Source organism: Xenopus tropicalis, chromosome 6, assembly GCF_000004195.4.
Source record: "Xenopus tropicalis strain Nigerian chromosome 6, UCB_Xtro_10.0, whole genome shotgun sequence".
Lineage (NCBI taxonomy): Eukaryota > Metazoa > Chordata > Amphibia > Anura > Pipidae > Xenopus > Xenopus tropicalis.
This window is the reverse complement of record NC_030682.2, coordinates 104,259,712-104,278,998: the sequence shown is the minus strand read 5'-3', so window position 1 is coordinate 104,278,998 and position 19,287 is coordinate 104,259,712. Positions and strand designations below refer to the sequence as shown.

Here is a 19,287-nt window from a genome sequence, read left to right as displayed (position 1 = left end):
TTTACTTCCTCTGGGCTAAGCTGTGAAGATTTTCTTTAATTAACATACATTATGATGCCATTTCTAGAAAATGCTCCATTCAAAAGTAATGTCATGTTACAAGATAAAACTGATAGCAGTATTAATAACATTTCTCACCTGTTTTGCTTGGGGCACATAAATGCAATAAAACAGTGCCTCATGCTACAGTTTGTGCTAGACAAAATAATTGATGTTTGAAAAAGACAAAGCAAATGTAAAAAGTATATATTTTTCAGTTAAATTAGCGTACTACCCTTTAAGTGGTTCTTTTTCTTACATGGTTGGTTATAATTCATCTGATGAAGGCAATGTATAGAACAAATAAAAGATTAAATCAGAATATACTCTTTTAATTTATTGTGGTTTTGTATGCTTCATAAGCTTACCCCCTGAGTAACTGTAAGGAATAGGGGAACTCTTGCCTCATTAATCTTTACACAGTTTAAGATTAACAGTAGAATTCAGTAACCAAGGTTCACCCCTTTAATCACTTTATATGGGTTCTGATTAAGTAGATATGGCCTCATTTTATACAAACATCTAGATTTGATCGTCCATTCAAAAACATTGTTCTTCCCAAAGATAGTCTAGTGTAAACAAAATTAAAACAAGTTAACATCAGAGAAGTTTAGATGCATAGATACACTGCAAATTCCTGCTATTTAAAGTCTCTGTTCTGACAGGCATTATTTTATATTCCCAGGTAAGGGGTGCTTTTATGCTGGAATTTAAATGTGTGCTATAAGAAGCAAAGCAAGTTGGGTATATTTTTAATATTTGCACAAAATGACCAAGTAATTTGTCAGCACAGAAGAGATGATTGATTCACCTTGGTTGTTCATACTAATTTCCAGGAAAACTGCTCTTGCACACTCCACAAAATTGGCTTGGAAATGCAAAATAAGAAATGAAAATTCTTTTAGTTCCTGCCAGATGTCTAAATCAATACTAAAACAGGATATGAGATGTTAGTTTTTGAGTTTGTGTCCTTTTCTAACTCAGGCAAAACAATGCAGCACATCTGCCATCCGTATGTTTGCACAGAATAAGGAACAATTCAAAATAAATGGCCTAATATGTGACCAAATATAAATAAACTGGTAGACCACTGACAAATGTTGCCCCCTAATGGCACTATAGTATTCTTATCCTTCATTCTTCAACACTATAGTTCCACCAAACAGTGCTTACCTACCCTTAAACAAAAATCATGATTAAAGAGAATCATGGACTAACTTATTTATAAAACTATTCACTGATAAGGCATTTATAAAAATGAACTTATTACCCACCCAGGAGGGAAATAAAAGATGGAGGAACTATAGGAGTGAGGTGGTTGCATTCACTCCTCTATAGCTGTATCCATTACACAGTATATGGATAGGAAGTTGATAAATGCTTTACCATGCAACGCTGCATGTAAAGTAGGAACAAAACAACAACGTTTTTAACAGAGCCTGGACACAAGGGAAACCATTAGGAAAAGTTTTGTGCAAACAAGATTGGTTTGATGAAAACAACCAGCCAGGCATCATTTGTTGATCTGTACAAAATGTAGCCAATACAGCAGTACTGGGTCCCATGGTGCATAAAGATATTATTCAAAAAAATTCTGCGTGGGTAGAAAAAAATTATTGAATTTCGCCAATGCCATATGAACATTCAGAAGACTACTTTCTCACCTTCACTGGCAACAAATGAGGCACAGTTAAGGTACCCATACACGGTACGGGTGGGCGATATTGGGGAGCTTGAAGTTAAAAAAAAAAATAATCCGATCGTTTGGCCCTGGGGCCAAACGACCGGATTATGTAGGCAGCAATGGGGCAGTCGGTTCGGGGACCGCATCAACGAGCCGATCCGACTGGATTTTCTAACCTGGCCGATCGATATCTGACCTGGCTCGTTTCTGCCCCTACACGGGCAGATAAGCTGCCGAGTCGGTCCAAGGGACCGATATCAGCAGCTTTTATCGGCCCGTGTATGGGGGCCTTTAAATGTTCTCCTCAGGTATGCTTTGGGATCTATATAGCTTAACAATGCAAAGTCATTTTTCCAATGCTCTACAGAATGAAAGTGTAGTTATCATCAAGCCTTATCCTGAACTAACTTTAAGGGTAAGAACCCATGGAGTGGTTCAGTCGCCCACAATAGATCTCTGCTATCGCAGGGCCTACAATTAAGTACCCTTTTTTGGTACGAAACGCGTAAGGCTTCTTTGGCATCTTTTGTATGGATATAATAAACTAAAAATATATTTACTTTAATTGAGCTGCTTTGAAACTTTTTTTTGTGATCTGGAGTGCCTGCCTGCATTTCTATCCTCGAATTGGCTCCCTAAGCTAAAGGTCTGGAGCATGAGCACCCAGACCCACCATAACAAAGGTTAAGACTTCTACCTCAGTCACTAAAGCTGTGTTTTCTGGCTAATGGAAGCAACAAAGAGAGACAACTAATTAAAAAAAATATATATATATACTGTATATACCCGAGTATAAGCCTAGTTTTTCAGCACCCAAAATGTGCTGAAAAAGTCACCCGGCTTATACTCGAGTTGGGTTCCTTGGATCCCTCCAGCCTAGCACCCTCTCTCCTTTGTGTGCAAATTAGGCCAACCGCAACCAGACCCTCCAGTGCCCTGGCCTAGGCTCCCACTAGCAATACTTATTTCCCCTTACATCTCCTCTGGGACCGGGTCTGCTGCCAGTTTGCCAATGTGCAATGAGCGTGGGGTAGTACAGGTATAGGACCCATTATCCAGAATGCTCGGGACCAAGGGTATTCTGGATAAGGGGTCTTTCCGTAATTTGGATCTCCATACCTTAAGTCTACTAAAAAATCAATAAAACATTAATTAAACCCCATAGTATTGTTTTGCATCCAATAAGGATTAATTATATCTTAGTTAGGATCAATTACAAGGTACTGCTTTATTACTACAGAGAAAAAGGGAATCAGTTTTAAAATTCTATATTATTTGATTAAAATGGAGTCTATGGGAGGCTTTCCATAATTCGGAGCTTTCTGGATAATGGATTTCCGGATAAGGGATCCCATACCTGTACTCATATTGTTTTTGTTGACCCTCTTCTCCGCTTACAGAGCTAGTTTACTGTTTTTCTTTGAAATAAATATTGAAAAACATATACCCCACTGATGCCTCAATTAATGTAATTTTATTGGCATTTATTTTGATTATTAAAACTTAGCGGTACTGCTGCATTTCCCACCCTAGGCTTATACTCGAGTCAATAAGTTTTTCCAGTTTTCTTAGGTAAAATTAGGTACCTCGGCTTATATTCGGATCGGCTTATACTCGAGTATATAAGATATATATATATAGAGAGAGAGAGAGAGAGAGAGAGAAAGAGAGAGTGGAGCACACCCATCGCCAAAATAACAGCCCAAGAGCATTGGCTCTGGAAACAGTTTATGTGCATGTTCTAGAGTACCGCACACTCAAGGACTTTCTCTCTCTGTATATTCTATATATATATATATATACAGTCAGGGAGCATCAGTGTCAGTGCGAACTATCCGTCGACATTTAAATGAAATGAAATGCTATGGCAGGAGACCCAGAAGGACCCCACTGCTGACACAGAGACATAAAAAAGCAAGACTACAGTTTGCCAAAATGTACTTGAGTAAGCCACAATTCTTCTGGGAAAATGTCTTGTGGACAGATGAGACCAAGATAGTGCTTTTTGGTAAAGCACATCATTCTACTGTTTACCGAAAACGGAATGAGGCCTACAAAGAAAAGAACACAGTACCTACAGTGAAATATGGTGGAGGTTCAATGATGTTTTGGGGTTGTTTTGCTGCCTCTGGCACTGGGTGCCTTGAATGTGCAAGGCATCATGAAATCTGAGGATTACCAAAGGATTTTGGGTCGCAATGTAGAGCCCAGTGTCAGAAAGCTGGGTTTGCGTCCGAGATCTTGGGTCTTCCAGCAGGACAATGACCCCAAACATACGTCAAAAAGCACACAGAAATGGATGGCAACAAAGCGCTGGAGAGTTCTGAAGTGGCCAGCAATGAGTCCAGATCTAAATCCCATTGAACATCTGTGGAGAGATCTTAAAATTGCTGTTGGGAAAAGGCCCTTCCAATAAGAGAGACCTGGAGCAGTTTGCAAAAGAAGAGTGGTCCAAAATTCCCAGTGAGAGGTGTAAGAAGCTTATTGATGGTTATAGGAAGCGAGTGATTTCAGTTATTTTTTCCAAAGGGTGTGCAACCAAATATTAAGTTAAGGGTGCCAATAATTTTGTCCAGCCCATTTTTGGAGTTTTGTGTGACATTATGTCCAATTTTCCTTCTTTTCCTCCCTTTTTTGTTCTGGGGTGCCAACAATTTTGCCCATGACTATATATATATATATATATATATATATATATTCATTAGCCTGTTCAGGAACATGCACATAAACTGTTTCCAGAGCCAATGCTCCTTTAGAGGTAAGCAATAGGCCACTTTTAAAGATCTGTTTTATTTTAGTGGTTGATTGTGACATTTTTATTGGTAGCATGGCAGAATGACATGTTGTAGCTGTGTAGCTATAGTAAGTTATAAATATGACAGAGAACACATGAACATGATTTTTACAATTAACGTAAACAATTTCAACTAGTGTATTCTAAAGCTTTATGCTTAACACTGTATGGAGGCATCACACAAGTGTTGCACCAATTGCTAATGCAGTAACAACAGACAGGGTTGGACTGGGCCACCGAGGAACTGGGAAAAAACCCAGTGGGCCCTACCGGCCCTGACTTGATCCCCGCCAGGCACTCTTGCTGCTGGTCTCCCTCCTCCAATGCTCTGAAGGTAAGTTTAAATTATGCATGCTCGGGGGGGATGGGGGGTCGAATGGGTCATGGGGGCCCCTGAAGGGGGTGTGAAGGCCGAGGCTCCTTGGGGGGTGCAGGGGCCCCTGGGGCAGCAGCCCCAGTGGGCCCTGCACCACCGTATCTGACCATGACAACAGGCCAATACACAAGCTTTGCATGCACAGCACACTGCACACACAGTAGTTAGAGGGCAAGATAAATTATTAAATTCACTTTCTTACTTATTAAATTGGAACATACTTAACCACAATTTAGATCCAAAAAAAGAAATAAAAACAATTTGGATTTTAATGTTTTAAAATCATTTAATGTTTTTGGTTTTGACACATCTTGTGAATTTGTCTGCTACTGTTTTGTGGGAAAATGTAAAATGTCAAAGTCAGGTCTACTTCAGTACTGAATTGAATTCTCTACAGACACAATATGTGTTCTAAGAAAGACATATTATTCATGTTAAGAAAAACATAAAGCAAAGTGAATCCATCTGTAAATATGCGTTCCCACAAAAAAGGAATATAGTAGCTTAGGTTGAAATAGAGTTCAGCCATTTTTCAGCCATATTTTAACTGAAATATTTTTGAGATAATTATGTCAGGCATGGTCATTCACATTTCAAAAAATTGTAATTGTATTATGTATATTTTATTTGTATATGGTTTTATCCTATATTAAAAAGCCAACTTGAAAGATTTTATAACAAATACAGTATAAGCCCCAAAAAAAGCCTAAACATGTTATAGCAAATGTTATCATAATAAATTATACTTATGTTATATGCAGTAGAGTACAGGAAATGGCAGAAACGCCATTTGAAGGGGTTCTCCACCCCAAAACTGTGTATAATATTCATAATATAATAAGCCTGGAGAAGAGATGTAATTTTTAATATTTTTCACACTGAAAAATGAAAGATTGCATTTTTTAAAAAATAAATCAGTTATCCAGCACCACAGCATCATCTATTTTCATAAAATTAGATCCCTTATTCAGAAACCCATTATCCAGGAAGTTCAGAATTATGGGAAGAGCATCTCCCATAAAGTCCATTTTTAGCAACAAATTCACATTTTTACAAATGATTTCCTTTTACTCTATAATAATAAAACAGTACCTTGTACTAGATGGTAACTAAGGTACATGAATCCATATTGATTGCAAAAAAATCCTACTGAGTTTATTTAACTTTAAATTAGTTTTAGTAGACTAAAGGTCCCCATACACGGGCCGATTCTAGCTGCCGATATCGGTCCCTTAGACCAGTGTTTTTCAACCTTTTTTGGGCAAAGGCACACTTGTTTCATGAAAAAAATCACAAGGCACACCACCATTAGAAAATGTTAAAAAATTTAACTCTGTGCCCAGCAGCAGTGCCCCCCTAGTACATTGGTGCCCAGCAGCAGTGCCCCCTAGTACATTGGTGCCAAGAGCAGTGCCCCCCTAGTACATTGGTGCCCAGCATCAGTGCCCCCCTAGTACATTGGTGCCAAGAGCAGTGCCCCCCTAGTACATTGGTGCCCTGCCTACGGCACACCAGGCAACATCTCGCGGCACACTAGTGTGCCGCGGAACAGTGGTTGAAAAACGCTGCCTTAGACCGATTCGGCAGCTAATCGGCCCGTGTGTGGGCACTACCGACGGGACTGCCCGGCCAATATCTGGCCTAAAATCGGCCAGATCTTGATCGGGCAGGTTTAAAAATCTAGTTGGATCGCGGACAGCATCGACTCATTGATGCCCCCAGGGTCAAACGATCAGATTAGCCTGGATTCTCCCGATATCGCCCACTCGTAGGTGGGGGATATCGGGAGAACATCCGCTCGCTTGACGACATCACCAAGCGAGCGGATCTTAAGGTGTATTGGCACGTTAAAGGTATGGTGATCAAACTCACGGAAAAACCCTACCCGGAAAACCCCAGGTCCCAAGCATACTGCATAATAGATCCTATACCTGTACTGCCATGCTTTGCCTTTCTAATGCCATGTAGCAGATGCAACCCACTCTAATTAATATTATTACCCCATTAGTGGATTTTATTGTTTGCACTTTAGTAAATATTTTAGAAGCCATAAAATATTTTGCTGCATACTCACAGTTAAAATGTGGTTCAATGTGTTTTCTGGCCTCGAGGCTGTATACGGTAATTTGAAAGATGATGTGCAGCAGCAGAAATGACAGACTGGAAACACATAAGGATTTTAATAACCGTCCTGTATGACCTGCAGAAAGAAAACACACAAACCCAAAGTTAGGCATTTATATTATAGAAAATTACACTGACTGGAGACTGAACAACACCATGAAAAGACTTAACAGTTACATACTAAAAGATTTCACAATAATTCCATGGTATTTTTGTCAGTGATACTTTACATTGATCTCTCAGCTTCATGTGAAATGATACTCACAAAATATTTTTCAGTTATTGGCAGTGGGTAAATGATGCAGTTTTTGCCAGCTCTCTGTGATCACCTAAACTGCATGCCAAATACATTTAGAGTAACAGTAGACAGCCTAATGAGCTTAATAACTTAAGTAAGTACAGTAATAGCAAAAATAAAGGATAGAGCAAAGGGAAAATGACCCCTAAGGCAAGACCTTTTTTACCTGAAATGCCACCTTTCAGGCAAGGCAGGCCTAACATAGACAGTATAGAGTGCCAACCCCACAGTGGGCCACATTTTTTTCACTCCAGGACCCGCACTTTTTTGCTATTGAGAAACCCTACAGCAAGGCCAAAGGTGCATCAGGTATTTTTTCCACTGTTGGAGCCTGGGCAATTCAGAATAAAAGTTATGCTTTTGGATACCTTCCTTTGATTTATTCATGTGTTCTTTTAAGCTTACTTTTTAACTTGATTGAACTCGAAAGATATTATATTATGCTTTTTTTTGCTATGGCTAATGTTTTTTGTGCTTTCAATGACGTCCACCAGATGTTTGCTGTAAGTTTGATAGAGACTGCAGAACCCTATAGTGTCTAGCACCTGCATTCCTGCTGTAAAGTCATGCAAGTTCTCAACAGCACAGCAGAAACATTTATATATTTGGGCCCCTAGTCAATGATCCTTACTGACCATTTCTCTATGTGCAGCATGTTCCTTGGTTTGCAACACAACTTTACCTTGGTCTGACCTTGCTCTTGCTTGCCTTATATTGGGAAGGTATATGATTATGGTTAAAAATACAAGATTCATATATAAAAATGGATATGTGTTCCCTACAGGCAAATAAGGACAAAGGCCCTTGACCATGAAAAAAAGGCAAAATACAGCTTGAAATGGCAAACTGATATCTTATAATCTCAACACACTGTAAGAATGACATTGGTTATAATACAGTTTCAATGATTACACATTGTAAGTGATGACAATACTAAGCACTGTTATTATGATTTAATTGTACAGCATATTCATGCCTCTTGTGTATATACAGAGTAATGTTCCCCTTTAGTAAAATAAAGGTATATTAGAAGTCACCTTGAAATTCCATGACCTGTATAAAAGCATTCAGCCTTCAGCTTTCTGCATGTTCCATTTTTTAAATTGTTCTTTCAGAGCTGGTAGGACTGCTTGCTTTATTTGCAGAAACACACAGTCCTATTAGCTTCTGCAAAAACTGCTCCAATAGGGTACCACTCTATATGGAATGCAGCTTTATATGGTCATGGCACACTACTACACATATACTTATATTTTACAGTGGGGGGTAGATATATCTAGCAATATATTCAGTCCAATTTATTTCCCTAAAAATGTGTATATTTACATGTTTAAACATATTTAACTTTTTGTTTAGCAGCTCTCCAATTTGGAATTTTCGCAGATATCTGGTTGCTAGGGTCCAAATTACCCAAGCAGCCAGGCAGTGGTTTGAATGACAGGAAAAAATATAGGAGAAGCCCCAAACTAAAAGTAGTAATAGAAAGCAACAAAAACAATGAAACTGTATCCTCATGAAGCTATAGTTTTTTTTGTTTTTGGTTGCTGGGGTCAGTGACTCCTGTCATCCACAAATAAAAAAAAAAACTGACAAAACGCAAAACTACAAGACAAATATTTTATGATTTGAAAACAATAAAAATAAAGACCATTTAAAAAGTTGCTTGGTGGTGATTTTCTTGGTGATTTATTATAAAAGCTGAAGGTCTTGAAATAAACTATAAATCCATCACAAAGGTATAGAGAAAGTAATCATCAAACCATTCAATAACCGTTCAATTTATAAACAACGTTATTGTTTACAGTTAATATTTTCTCCACATGACTGCAATATGATTATGTTTCTATCTGGAACATATTAACTTACACATTAGCCCATTAAGTACTGTAAATTGGTTGCCAAAAGATGTTTAAAAATTAACAGTTGCTAAATGAAGGGTGATTAAAATTAATGCTTAAATTTAACGTCTAATTACGATCTCTCTCTGTCTCCAGTGATGTTATTCCCTATAGGCTTCTGGTGTTAACAACACAATAGCAAATTCCCTTTAAGAGTATAATTCAATAATATTTTCTACTTACTGCAGAACGGCATCTTAATATTTTATTACAGAAAAGTGATTTGCCATTACAGATCAAAGCAAATGATTTAAGAGCAAACTGTATGAGTGAGTTAAAAATTTAAAAAATAGATATTTCAGTGTTGAACTCTGAAAGCCTTATTTACAAATCCCATGGATGCAAGTGCTGGAGTTCTAAGTAGGGTACAAAACTCTCGTGCATCTTGCGCTCTTGTGCAGTTACTTCTTGTTGGAAGAGCAAAGAGATGCACGTTCCGGGAACAACCTATAGGGCAAATACAAAGTGCAAAAAACATTTGCTTTTGCACTCTGACTAGGATGTAAGCTTTGTAGTTTTTGAAGTTAATCCCTAGGAACTTTTCTTGCTAGCATTGCTCCCTCGGTTTTTTTTATATTTACATGTTGCTCACAGCTAAAAAGATTGGGGACCCCTGGATTAGGTGCAAAATTCTAGAAACTGTCAATGCCTATTTAAGTTTGAATGAAATGCAATTTGTTGAACTCTGCCCATATAGTAAAATTTGGCTTTCGATTCAGGTCAGCATTTGTTTGCTGCAAATCACAGATTAGGTCAGTGATCCCCAACCATTGGGTTGTGAGTACAATGTTGCTCACCAGTCTCTTTGATGTTGCTCCATGTGGCCTTAAAACATGTACCCATCTTTGACTTTCTGACTAAGAGGTAAATCTTAGAGTTTTTGAAGTCAACCCCTAGGAACTTTTTTCATGCTGGCGTTGCTCAACAAGTTTTCTTTATATTTAAACTTTGCTCACAGGTAAAAAAGGTTGGGGACCCCTGGATTAGGTGCATAAATCCTAGGAACTTTCAATGCCTATTTAAAAATGACACTCGCTATAAGCAAATATTTGCTTCTATACTATACCTAGCTTTTTATAGCACCTTTTATTTTATTAGCCCATATGAGTATGTCACAACATGGGAAAACATATCTATTTTATGTGTGTGTTCATATATGACAAATATCAATATAGATTTTCATCTACTTTTTTCTGGAATATGATTTTGATTCCCCAACCCTCAAGTTTAAAGTGAGTGGCATGGAAATTGAAAATTCTCTAGGTACCATTAAAATTTTTATGTGCTCTACTGTGAATCAGCTTAGTGTTTTCATTTAGTTCTGACCTGATTTGCCTTCACTGTTTATTTCCTGTGGTTTTGAAATAGAAGCAGAAAGACTGAAGGAAACAAACAAATACATACATGAATACACAAACACACAGAAATATGTGTATATCTGCCCAGATGTGTACACAACCTTTATACTGTAACACAATATTATCTGAAAAAGGCATATGACATATTAGAGTCCATAACATATGGCACTGATAATTGGCATGTTAATAAGGAACCAAATATTATTGCATGCAATAAATAATTGGTCAAAATAAAATTTTTAGAACTGGTTCTGGCAAGGTAGATAATTAAAACCCTCTACTTTCAAGCTTTGTTACAACTCTTTTGTAAGCATGAGTACCTTATGCTGGAGCATTATCTGTGCACTGGTAATCTAATTATCTGCTTTGCAACAAGGAAGAGTATTAGGGCAAATGGCTCATTTAAACCAATTGAGCAAACCACCAGAGAATCTGGCGCTTCTTACCTGCAACAATCCGGGAAAACCTGGCCTATTTGATTAACATGTGGAATATACTGGTAAACCGGGATTTTAGAATGCAGTGCCTTAACCTAGTGGGCACTGAGGGATACACCTCAGGGGGGTCCCAGTAGCAAAATGAATGAAATGATTTGCAGCAACAACATGCTTGAAAAATGCAACATACATCTAAGACACTCACAATAAGAACCTTTCCCCAGGTACATTTCCTTGTAATTAGTATCTGCTTCCATGTAGCAGGTACTCCCACAAATCCTGTCCTCAAACATGGGCCACACACTTGTATTCTTGCCAGTATCCTCACTATGGGGCTCTCAGTGGCAGACACGCTTGAGTTCACAGGCAGCTCTGCAGTGCAGACACTGACCACAGTGGCACCAGTCAACCCCTAGACAGTTTGCAGCTTGGCAGGGAAAGGGATGGGTTTCTTTCTGCACAGTCAGAGCTCCAGGCTTCTCACCTGCCATCCAACACAGACAGATGCAGAGTACAGTTTGCTTCCCTGGACAGTCTCTCTGGCTGGGGATTGTTGCAACCTGTAGGAACTCCTTTATAGTCTCTGCTGGCCTGCTATGTAGCTAGGGCACCAACCCCAGGCTTTTTCTGAATCCTCCTCTTTTCCCAGATTTCCTCTGGGGCTCCCTGCAAGCCTCAGGCCTTTCTCCCTCTTCCTAGACAATCAGATCCCTGCCTATAAACATGAATGATATCACAGGCAGAGCTAGCTAGGGCACATGAGTTGGCAGGCCTGAAAGGAATGCAGGCAGAACAGGGAAGAATTCTCTGGTTCCCTACACAAGATGATGCTGCAGCACTGCAATTCAAATGTCCCTAGGCCTTAAACCTAACACAATGGATGCTTCCAGCAGGACTATACACAACAAATTCTTGGTGCTCCTCTTTTTCTACTACGCAAAGCCGGACAAGCCACAAACCATGTTCTCAGTACCTGCACTGTTCATTTCAACCTTCTGTTGTGTAGTATTTTTCTGCTCTGTAATTAAATAAATTAAACTGGTTTCTTAAGGGAAAAACAACATTAAAAATTACATCTATTATGCAACAAATCTCCCCCAGGCTGTGCCACTCAGCAAGTAAAATTGAAAATGATAAATATATTAGCATCCCTACAGTCATCAGGACATACAAGGTTACTCATTATTCAAACATATGTAATTTTTCTACTTAACAATGCTACATAAATGATAAGAAAATCATTAATGTTTACATGCATGTGGCTATCCTTTTTGAACATTGTATAACAAGTCTTATTTATTTATTTCCTGGTTTATATATATATAGCACCAATACATTTCCACAGCACTTTATAGAAATTATTCATCATTTACATTAGTCTCTGCCCAAGCTTACACGATCCCTAAGGTCCCATGGTTCCTAAGATCTAAGGTCCCTATCACATTCACAAACAGTAGACCAGTTAGCCTGCCTGTGTGTTTTTGGAGAGTAGGAGGAAATCAGAGGAACCTACACAGACACTGAGAGAACATTACAAGGCATATAAGCAACATGCATTACCAAATTGCTGCTCCTTTAAGCCATTTTGGGACCTGTCTTAGCAATTTGTGGATATTATAGGGAAAAGACCAACAGTAATTTCAAACAAGGACTAATTAGTCTCTTGATTTGTAATGATTCACTAGATCCAGCTAATTAGCCCTTCTGTCTTAGTATAGGGAACTTAAAGAAATGTTCATTCCCAGTACTCATCCCAGCTGCTGTGCATGGGACCAGGCAACTTTATGGAGCACTTTATACTCCATGCAATTCTGGGACTAATAGCATTGCAGTCTCCTCTATTTTAAATCAATGAATACTGGATTTGCATCAATAGAGACTATGACACAAATCTACACTATGGCTACACATTTTTGAATTTGTTGTGCATAATGAACTGCATAACTGGTACAATGAATATGAACTTTAATATCCAGGCATTATAGAATAAAAAGAGTTAATCAAGACCATGAAAATAACTAATAAAATCAGCTACTAATAAACTATAAGCCAAGCCTGAGATGAAATGGCAATGTCGGAAACTGGCAAACAAAGTCAATCAGTCAGCACTACATTTTCAAAAAGTTTAGGTGAGACTATTTGGTAGTACAATACCTGCAAGAAATATTAATTATAAAAGCCCAAATTTGTTTTTTCTCTTAATTATTTCATCCTATATAATAGTCTTACAGGATAAAAAGCATCAAACATCAATTTAAATGCAAAGCTCTCAGGCCTAAATGGGCAGCTAGAAATGATTTAAGAAAATACATGATGACTTAAACTGAAATCACACTGCCTACAAAAGCAATTATACATAAACGCCAGTATTTGTAGTACTGACAACTTTTCGTATAACTGAACAGAACATTAATCTGTAGTTAGATAAATTTAAGCTCACCCCTCGTATTCTGTGACCCGGGTGCACGTAATGCCCCGAGTCCTGCATTAACAAGGGGGCACACAGTAGTCTCCATCCAGCAACCACAGCTCTAAAGTAGGATGAAACTCACCCAGTTCTTGAAGTGGTCCGGGTACCGATGCCCCAAACGCGTAGCTTGGGGGGAAGAAAGTCACCACTCCTATATGCAGAAAGGCTTGCACACTGGACAAAATTCAAAACCTTTATTCCATTTAGAACATTAAAAAACAGCCTTACGTGTTTCGTCCACAATGGACTTAATCATAGGCTCTATCAGTGAGGGTTTCAACCCTCTTTTTAAAACACACTGTTGTGTTTGAAAGTGTTGAAGTGTTGAAACCCTCACTATTAGAGCCTATGATTAAAGCCTTGTAGACGAAACATGTCAGGCTGTTTTTTAATGTTATAAATGGAATAAAGGTTTTTTTTTCCACAGTCTGGCTTTAGCCGTTCTGCATTGTTTTGGTTCTCTCTTTCCAAAAATACCAACCTGATTTAGCTTAAACCTAAACTTGCCAAAAAGTAAATGCTCCTTGATCTTGCAAATTCCCATTGTGTTTACACAACCTAATTATAACCTCTTTGGTGTTGGAATTAGAAAACAAGTAAATATATGACATTTGATGCACATGGAAATTATACTATCTATAGTTGAAAGGTTGAGGGATGCTGTGGGTGCTATATGTGAATAATAAAATCTAAACATGGAAAATCAGCTCAATATGTGTGCCTTAGAACAGAGTTGTGGGGGATAACATTAGGGCTCTACAATATGGCCATATGTGTATAAAGATTTTTATTTATTCAGGTCATGATATACACTATCTAGTAGAATTAAGTCTAAAGCAACAGGTTTCTTGAAATTGTTTCACCATATATCCAAACAGCTTCTTCAGTGGTAACCCTTAAGGGTTAAACCCTTTTGCTGGTAAGCTGCAGAATATCTTGATTGGATGCCCTATTTAGAGACATGCCTATATAGGCATAGTCTCTCTTTTGAGAACAAGTTGTATGGGGAAAAGTTGGCTGCATCTGTTTTTTTTAAAAACAACAGCATTTTCTATTATTAGCTAGTATTTGGATTGCAAAAATACTGGGTTCAGTTTTACCCAAGTGTGTAATAAAATTTTATGTTGAATGGAGGTACCTATATATTTGCATTTAAGGAGCAGTATACCTTTTGTGGGCTAGTACCACATCATTATGTGTATTGTCTGTTATCCTTAAAACATGGTGAAACATACCATGCCCTCATCTACTATAAACTGTTCTGCTAGCTGCCATCTGTTCTTCAGAAAGACAGCCACCACAATAGCCTTTTTTGATGGATACTGTTCTCCAAGCACTTGCCTTTGGCAAATTAGAGAACTGCATGTGCATCGATTGTTTGCAATAAATAAAACATGCAACACACTGGAAGTAAAAAGAAAAACCTTTGTGCATCTGATCACTTTGAAGGCCACTAAAAATGCTTTTGCTCTCCCAAACACTCTTTGTTAAATTACTGCATACCACGTGAGGCTCCCTCATAGGTGCCATAGCAGGGACGAGACACCATGCTGCTGGGGCAGTAAAGCAGACCCAACTGGTCCTTAAAAAACTTTACATGGAAACAAACATCACTCAGGCTCAACTGTGTACAAAAGCTATAAAGATGCACTAAATAGAACTCCCTCTAAGTTAAAAACTATTTTAAAAAGCTGAAAAAATTGGGAGGAAGATTACAAAGGGATGAGTACTTATGCAAGGCACTGTACAAAAGATGCTACCAGAAAGATATTGCTCAGTGCTGAAATAGTAGTACAATAAGGAGCATATAAGACTTGTTAGCCACAGATTGCAACACAGAAAATGTTCCGTGTTAGAGGACAAAAGCCACCCCGAAACACAACATTTTTAGGGCATCCTTTATGTAAGAGAACGAAGTGTGCAAGCATGCATTTATTTGAACTTTGTGTTCTGCTGTTTACAAATTGCTGCAGGTCTCTTCACTCTGAACACAAAGACCTGCTGATAAAGAGAGAGCTGCCTGTGCTAGGCAGCTCTCTATCCAAGAGAGGGCAAGAGGTGCAAGTTGGCATGCAAGGAGTGGCAGATGGTGCAGTCTTCAATAGGGCCCTCTACTAACCGTCTTCAAACTTCCTAAAATAATCCCTACAACAGCCTGCAAATGACTTGAATCTGGCTATTTTATTGTTTCCTATGGTCAAAATGACAGTACCTTGGTACAGTACTCCTCTTATCACCCTAAAACTGAATCTTCTCAGAAACATAAATTAACTGTATTGTACTGTATTGCAAAAACTGCATTAACAAATTAAATGCACATATTATATTACATGTATTGGATCTAGTATCCCATAAGCTTGGGAGCTGGGGTTTTCTGTAATCAGATGACCATACCTTAAATCTGCTAAAAATTATTTTAACACTAAATAATACCGTCTTATTTTATTTTCATTTCAATTATATGCATAAAATGGACTGTATGGGAGATGACCTTCCAGCAGCTCAAAGCTTTCTGGATAACAGAATTCCAAATAAGGGATTTACTTTGTTTATAATTACGATCAGCCTAAACATATGTATTTATAGAAACAGGATGAAAAAGCCTTTATGAACTGCCACACTATTTAGCTCAGACCCATATTCAACAACTGTCCGTTCATGCTGGCGTGGCTTCTGAAGGGACCTGCATAGTAGACTGACTACAGTATGAGGTCAGCACTCTGAATTACTTGTCAGGGATTAAAATGCAGGCTCAGTTTAATAAAAAATAATCTAATGAAGAAATAGTTCACAAGAAAGTAAAAAAGAAAAATATTGTCTAAAAGCACTGCATTCCTATGACGCAGTTTTATAGAAATATTGATTTATTTCTCAAGCTAAGGTACCTAATGTGTAGAAATACCCTATTCTCACTTGTTGATACTGAAAACAAACAGTAAACCACAGATCTATCTCTAAGGGAAAGACCAAGGCAGATCATTTTATTTTAATATGGAGTGTTACAGGTGTACAAAACCTCTTCTCTCTCCAGTTTCCATATTTTACACATATGCTCACTCTGCTTATCAGTTCTGCTTTATTACATCTGGGAAACACATGGCAACTGGCAGACAGAATAGCAATAACATCTACTTCACTTTGAGTGGAATGTTATTGGAATAGAAAATGAAAGCCATGATTTGTGATAAAAATGACTGATCACTAAAACATTAACGGATCGCTCCAACTCAGAAAGTAATGTAATATTTCTTACTGAATTCTAATCTAGTAGGCAATTTTAGGATATTTTGGGTACCGGGATGTTATTATAGATTAAAGAGAAACTAAATAGCTCATTTGCGAATATTTCTTTTTCAAAGTCCTTCCAAAGTACAAAATATCAGTGCAGTGCACCATGTCTTTTCCCCATGACTTTTCCCAGAATCCCAGTGTAACTGTGCCTGTGGCCACCAGTGCATGACACACAGATGGTACCCTGTGTTTATCACCAGGTTAAGGTATGTGTTTTGTACAGTGTTCCTTTGTGCTAGTGTGCTCTGATTTGTGCCTTGCATCTATTGCATCACAGGAAATGCAACTGTCAGTTAGGGATGTCAACCTTTCCCAAAGTCCTACCAAAGTGTCTAGATAACACAAGAATTATCTAGACAGTAGGCAAAAAATATTACAGCGCAGGTTAATGTGCTTAAGTTATTTTGTGGGCTTTTTTTGGGGGGGGGTTACATACATCATTAAAAGGCCAGAGAAATGCTTTAAGGGCATATTATTACCTGCTTGCACACGTACCGTTACATTTAATGGTCTACCACAGTTAGGAACATAGAAAATTAACAGCTGGGATAGTAAATATTATCGGTTGCTATGGCTTACAAAACTGGTGCAGAGAGGGCCTTTATTACTATAACTTCAGCTGAGTGGTTGCTCAGGTTGGCTGACAGATAAATGGAAGAGAAAGTTGCAGCCCGCATTAAAGACTTTTTTTGCCTAAATGGCTCTTACTTTTTAGTTACTTTCAAACACAGGAGAAACAAAGTACAGGGGAAAGCTGCTAAATTTGCTCATCTAGAGTTGGCATCTTATGTCGGCACTTGTATGCACTTGTAAGCTCTATAGTGCAGGGAATTTCTTTCTACTGTGCCTATGATACATGGCACTTAATCTCTGTATTGTTATACAGGTAAAGGATCTGTTATCCAGAAACCCATTATCCAGAAAGTACAGGAAGGCCATCTTCCATAGATCATCGCAACCAAGCTATAATTTATCCTTATGAGAGGCAAAACAATCCTATTTGGTATATGTCATGTTTAAATTATTAGGTCCTGATCATTCTGGATAACTGGTCCCATACCTGTTTATTTATTATAACATTCCTCCCAACATTTGAAAAATGTAAAGACAGACAAAAAGAAATGCTGTGCACAGTGAGCTGAAATTTTTTTGACCATGATCATTTTTGCCACCACACCCCCTAAATACCACTCCCATTTTACTAAATTTGGCAGGTTATTTAAAGTTTGAACACATTTCTGGGAGTTTTGGGGTCTTGTTATATGTATTATTACAGTTTTGCTAATGATGGTGAAAATGCCCTTTAAGCTGCAAGTTTCAGTTCCTCCAAGAGACTTATTTAGATTATTAGTTACAATTCCAATCTAAGTGCAAGTGTAGCTTGTTAAGTTTTCTGGGCTCTCTGCCAAAAGCCCACTTATTTAATTGAATTTGAGAAACTTCGTTCAGTGCAGAAAGGGAAATGAGGGATCCAGGATTGCAGGCTGAGCTAATAAAATTGGGACTGGTCCATGAAAATCGGGACAGTTAGCAGGTATGATTACAATGGTTATCCTCCTTGTGGGTACTTTTATACATACAATTATAAAGCGTTGCATATTCTAGTAGCTTTCTAGTAGCTCTATATAAATTAAGTTATACATATACATGTATGACCAATTAACAAATGTTTGACTTGCCTATGTAACACCATCTAATCTATTTTATTATTAATTATGCAAGCGGTACAAGAGGTGGGAGTGCACAGGAATCTGCCCTTTTTAATCTGTTGTAGAAGAGAGTAGTTCAAGGCTAGTTTCTTGAGTACTTAACTGTATCTGCACCATCATGGTCAAAATATCGGCATTTTGTATTTTAGAACTTGTTGGTCAGATTGACACTAAACATCAAAACTTCAAGGAAGATTTACAAATCTAATCACTAAATTGCACAAATGCTGCTACTGCAAGTTATAACATGAAAGCAATGATCTGATTGGTTGCTATTGGTAAATGCACTGGTGAAATGTATTGCATATGAGCCCTCATTTCCCTGACTAGGCGATATACTTCAAGATGGCTCTGTTTGATATTTATAACAAGCATTTGATCTCCTCATACAATACAGATTAATTATGAGTTTATAAAGCAAATTAGAGATGATATTGATCAATATATTTGCTTGCAGGAAATATAAAACATAAAAGGTAACATTTTTCTATTGCCAGTAGCAGCTGTACTGGGAACTGAAGCAAAGCAGTAACTATATAGTGTTGGCTGTATACTTAATATGTGACTAATAAAGTTTGATTACTTAAAATTTACTTCAGGTCATGCGGGACTATACATCCTATTTTAATAAAGTGTTACTGTTTGTAAGGTTGATTTCTGATTGCAGATACAGCTAATTTCTTGGTGTTAAATCTTACACAAATATAACATGGGGAAGCGCAAACCACGTGTTTGTAAAGGTTTTCTGTTTTCTCCCTCACTTCCTTCTGTTTCTAAGACTTGTTTATTTATCTACACCTCTCCCATTT

General features: G+C 37.9%; 1 protein-coding gene across 9 annotated transcripts in view; it reads right to left on the bottom strand.

The window, feature by feature from the left end:
- Nucleotides 1-19,287, bottom strand: part of piezo2 (piezo-type mechanosensitive ion channel component 2) — a 223,941-nt gene that overhangs the window by 116,583 nt on the left and 88,071 nt on the right. For all 9 annotated transcript variants that reach the window (XM_012965359.3, XM_012965362.3, XM_012965361.3 and 6 more), the window contains exon 3: nt 6,968-7,093. In XM_012965359.3, the coding sequence (XP_012820813.2) occupies nt 6,968-7,093 (126 nt within the window). The remainder of the gene's footprint in view (nt 1-6,967; nt 7,094-19,287) is intronic.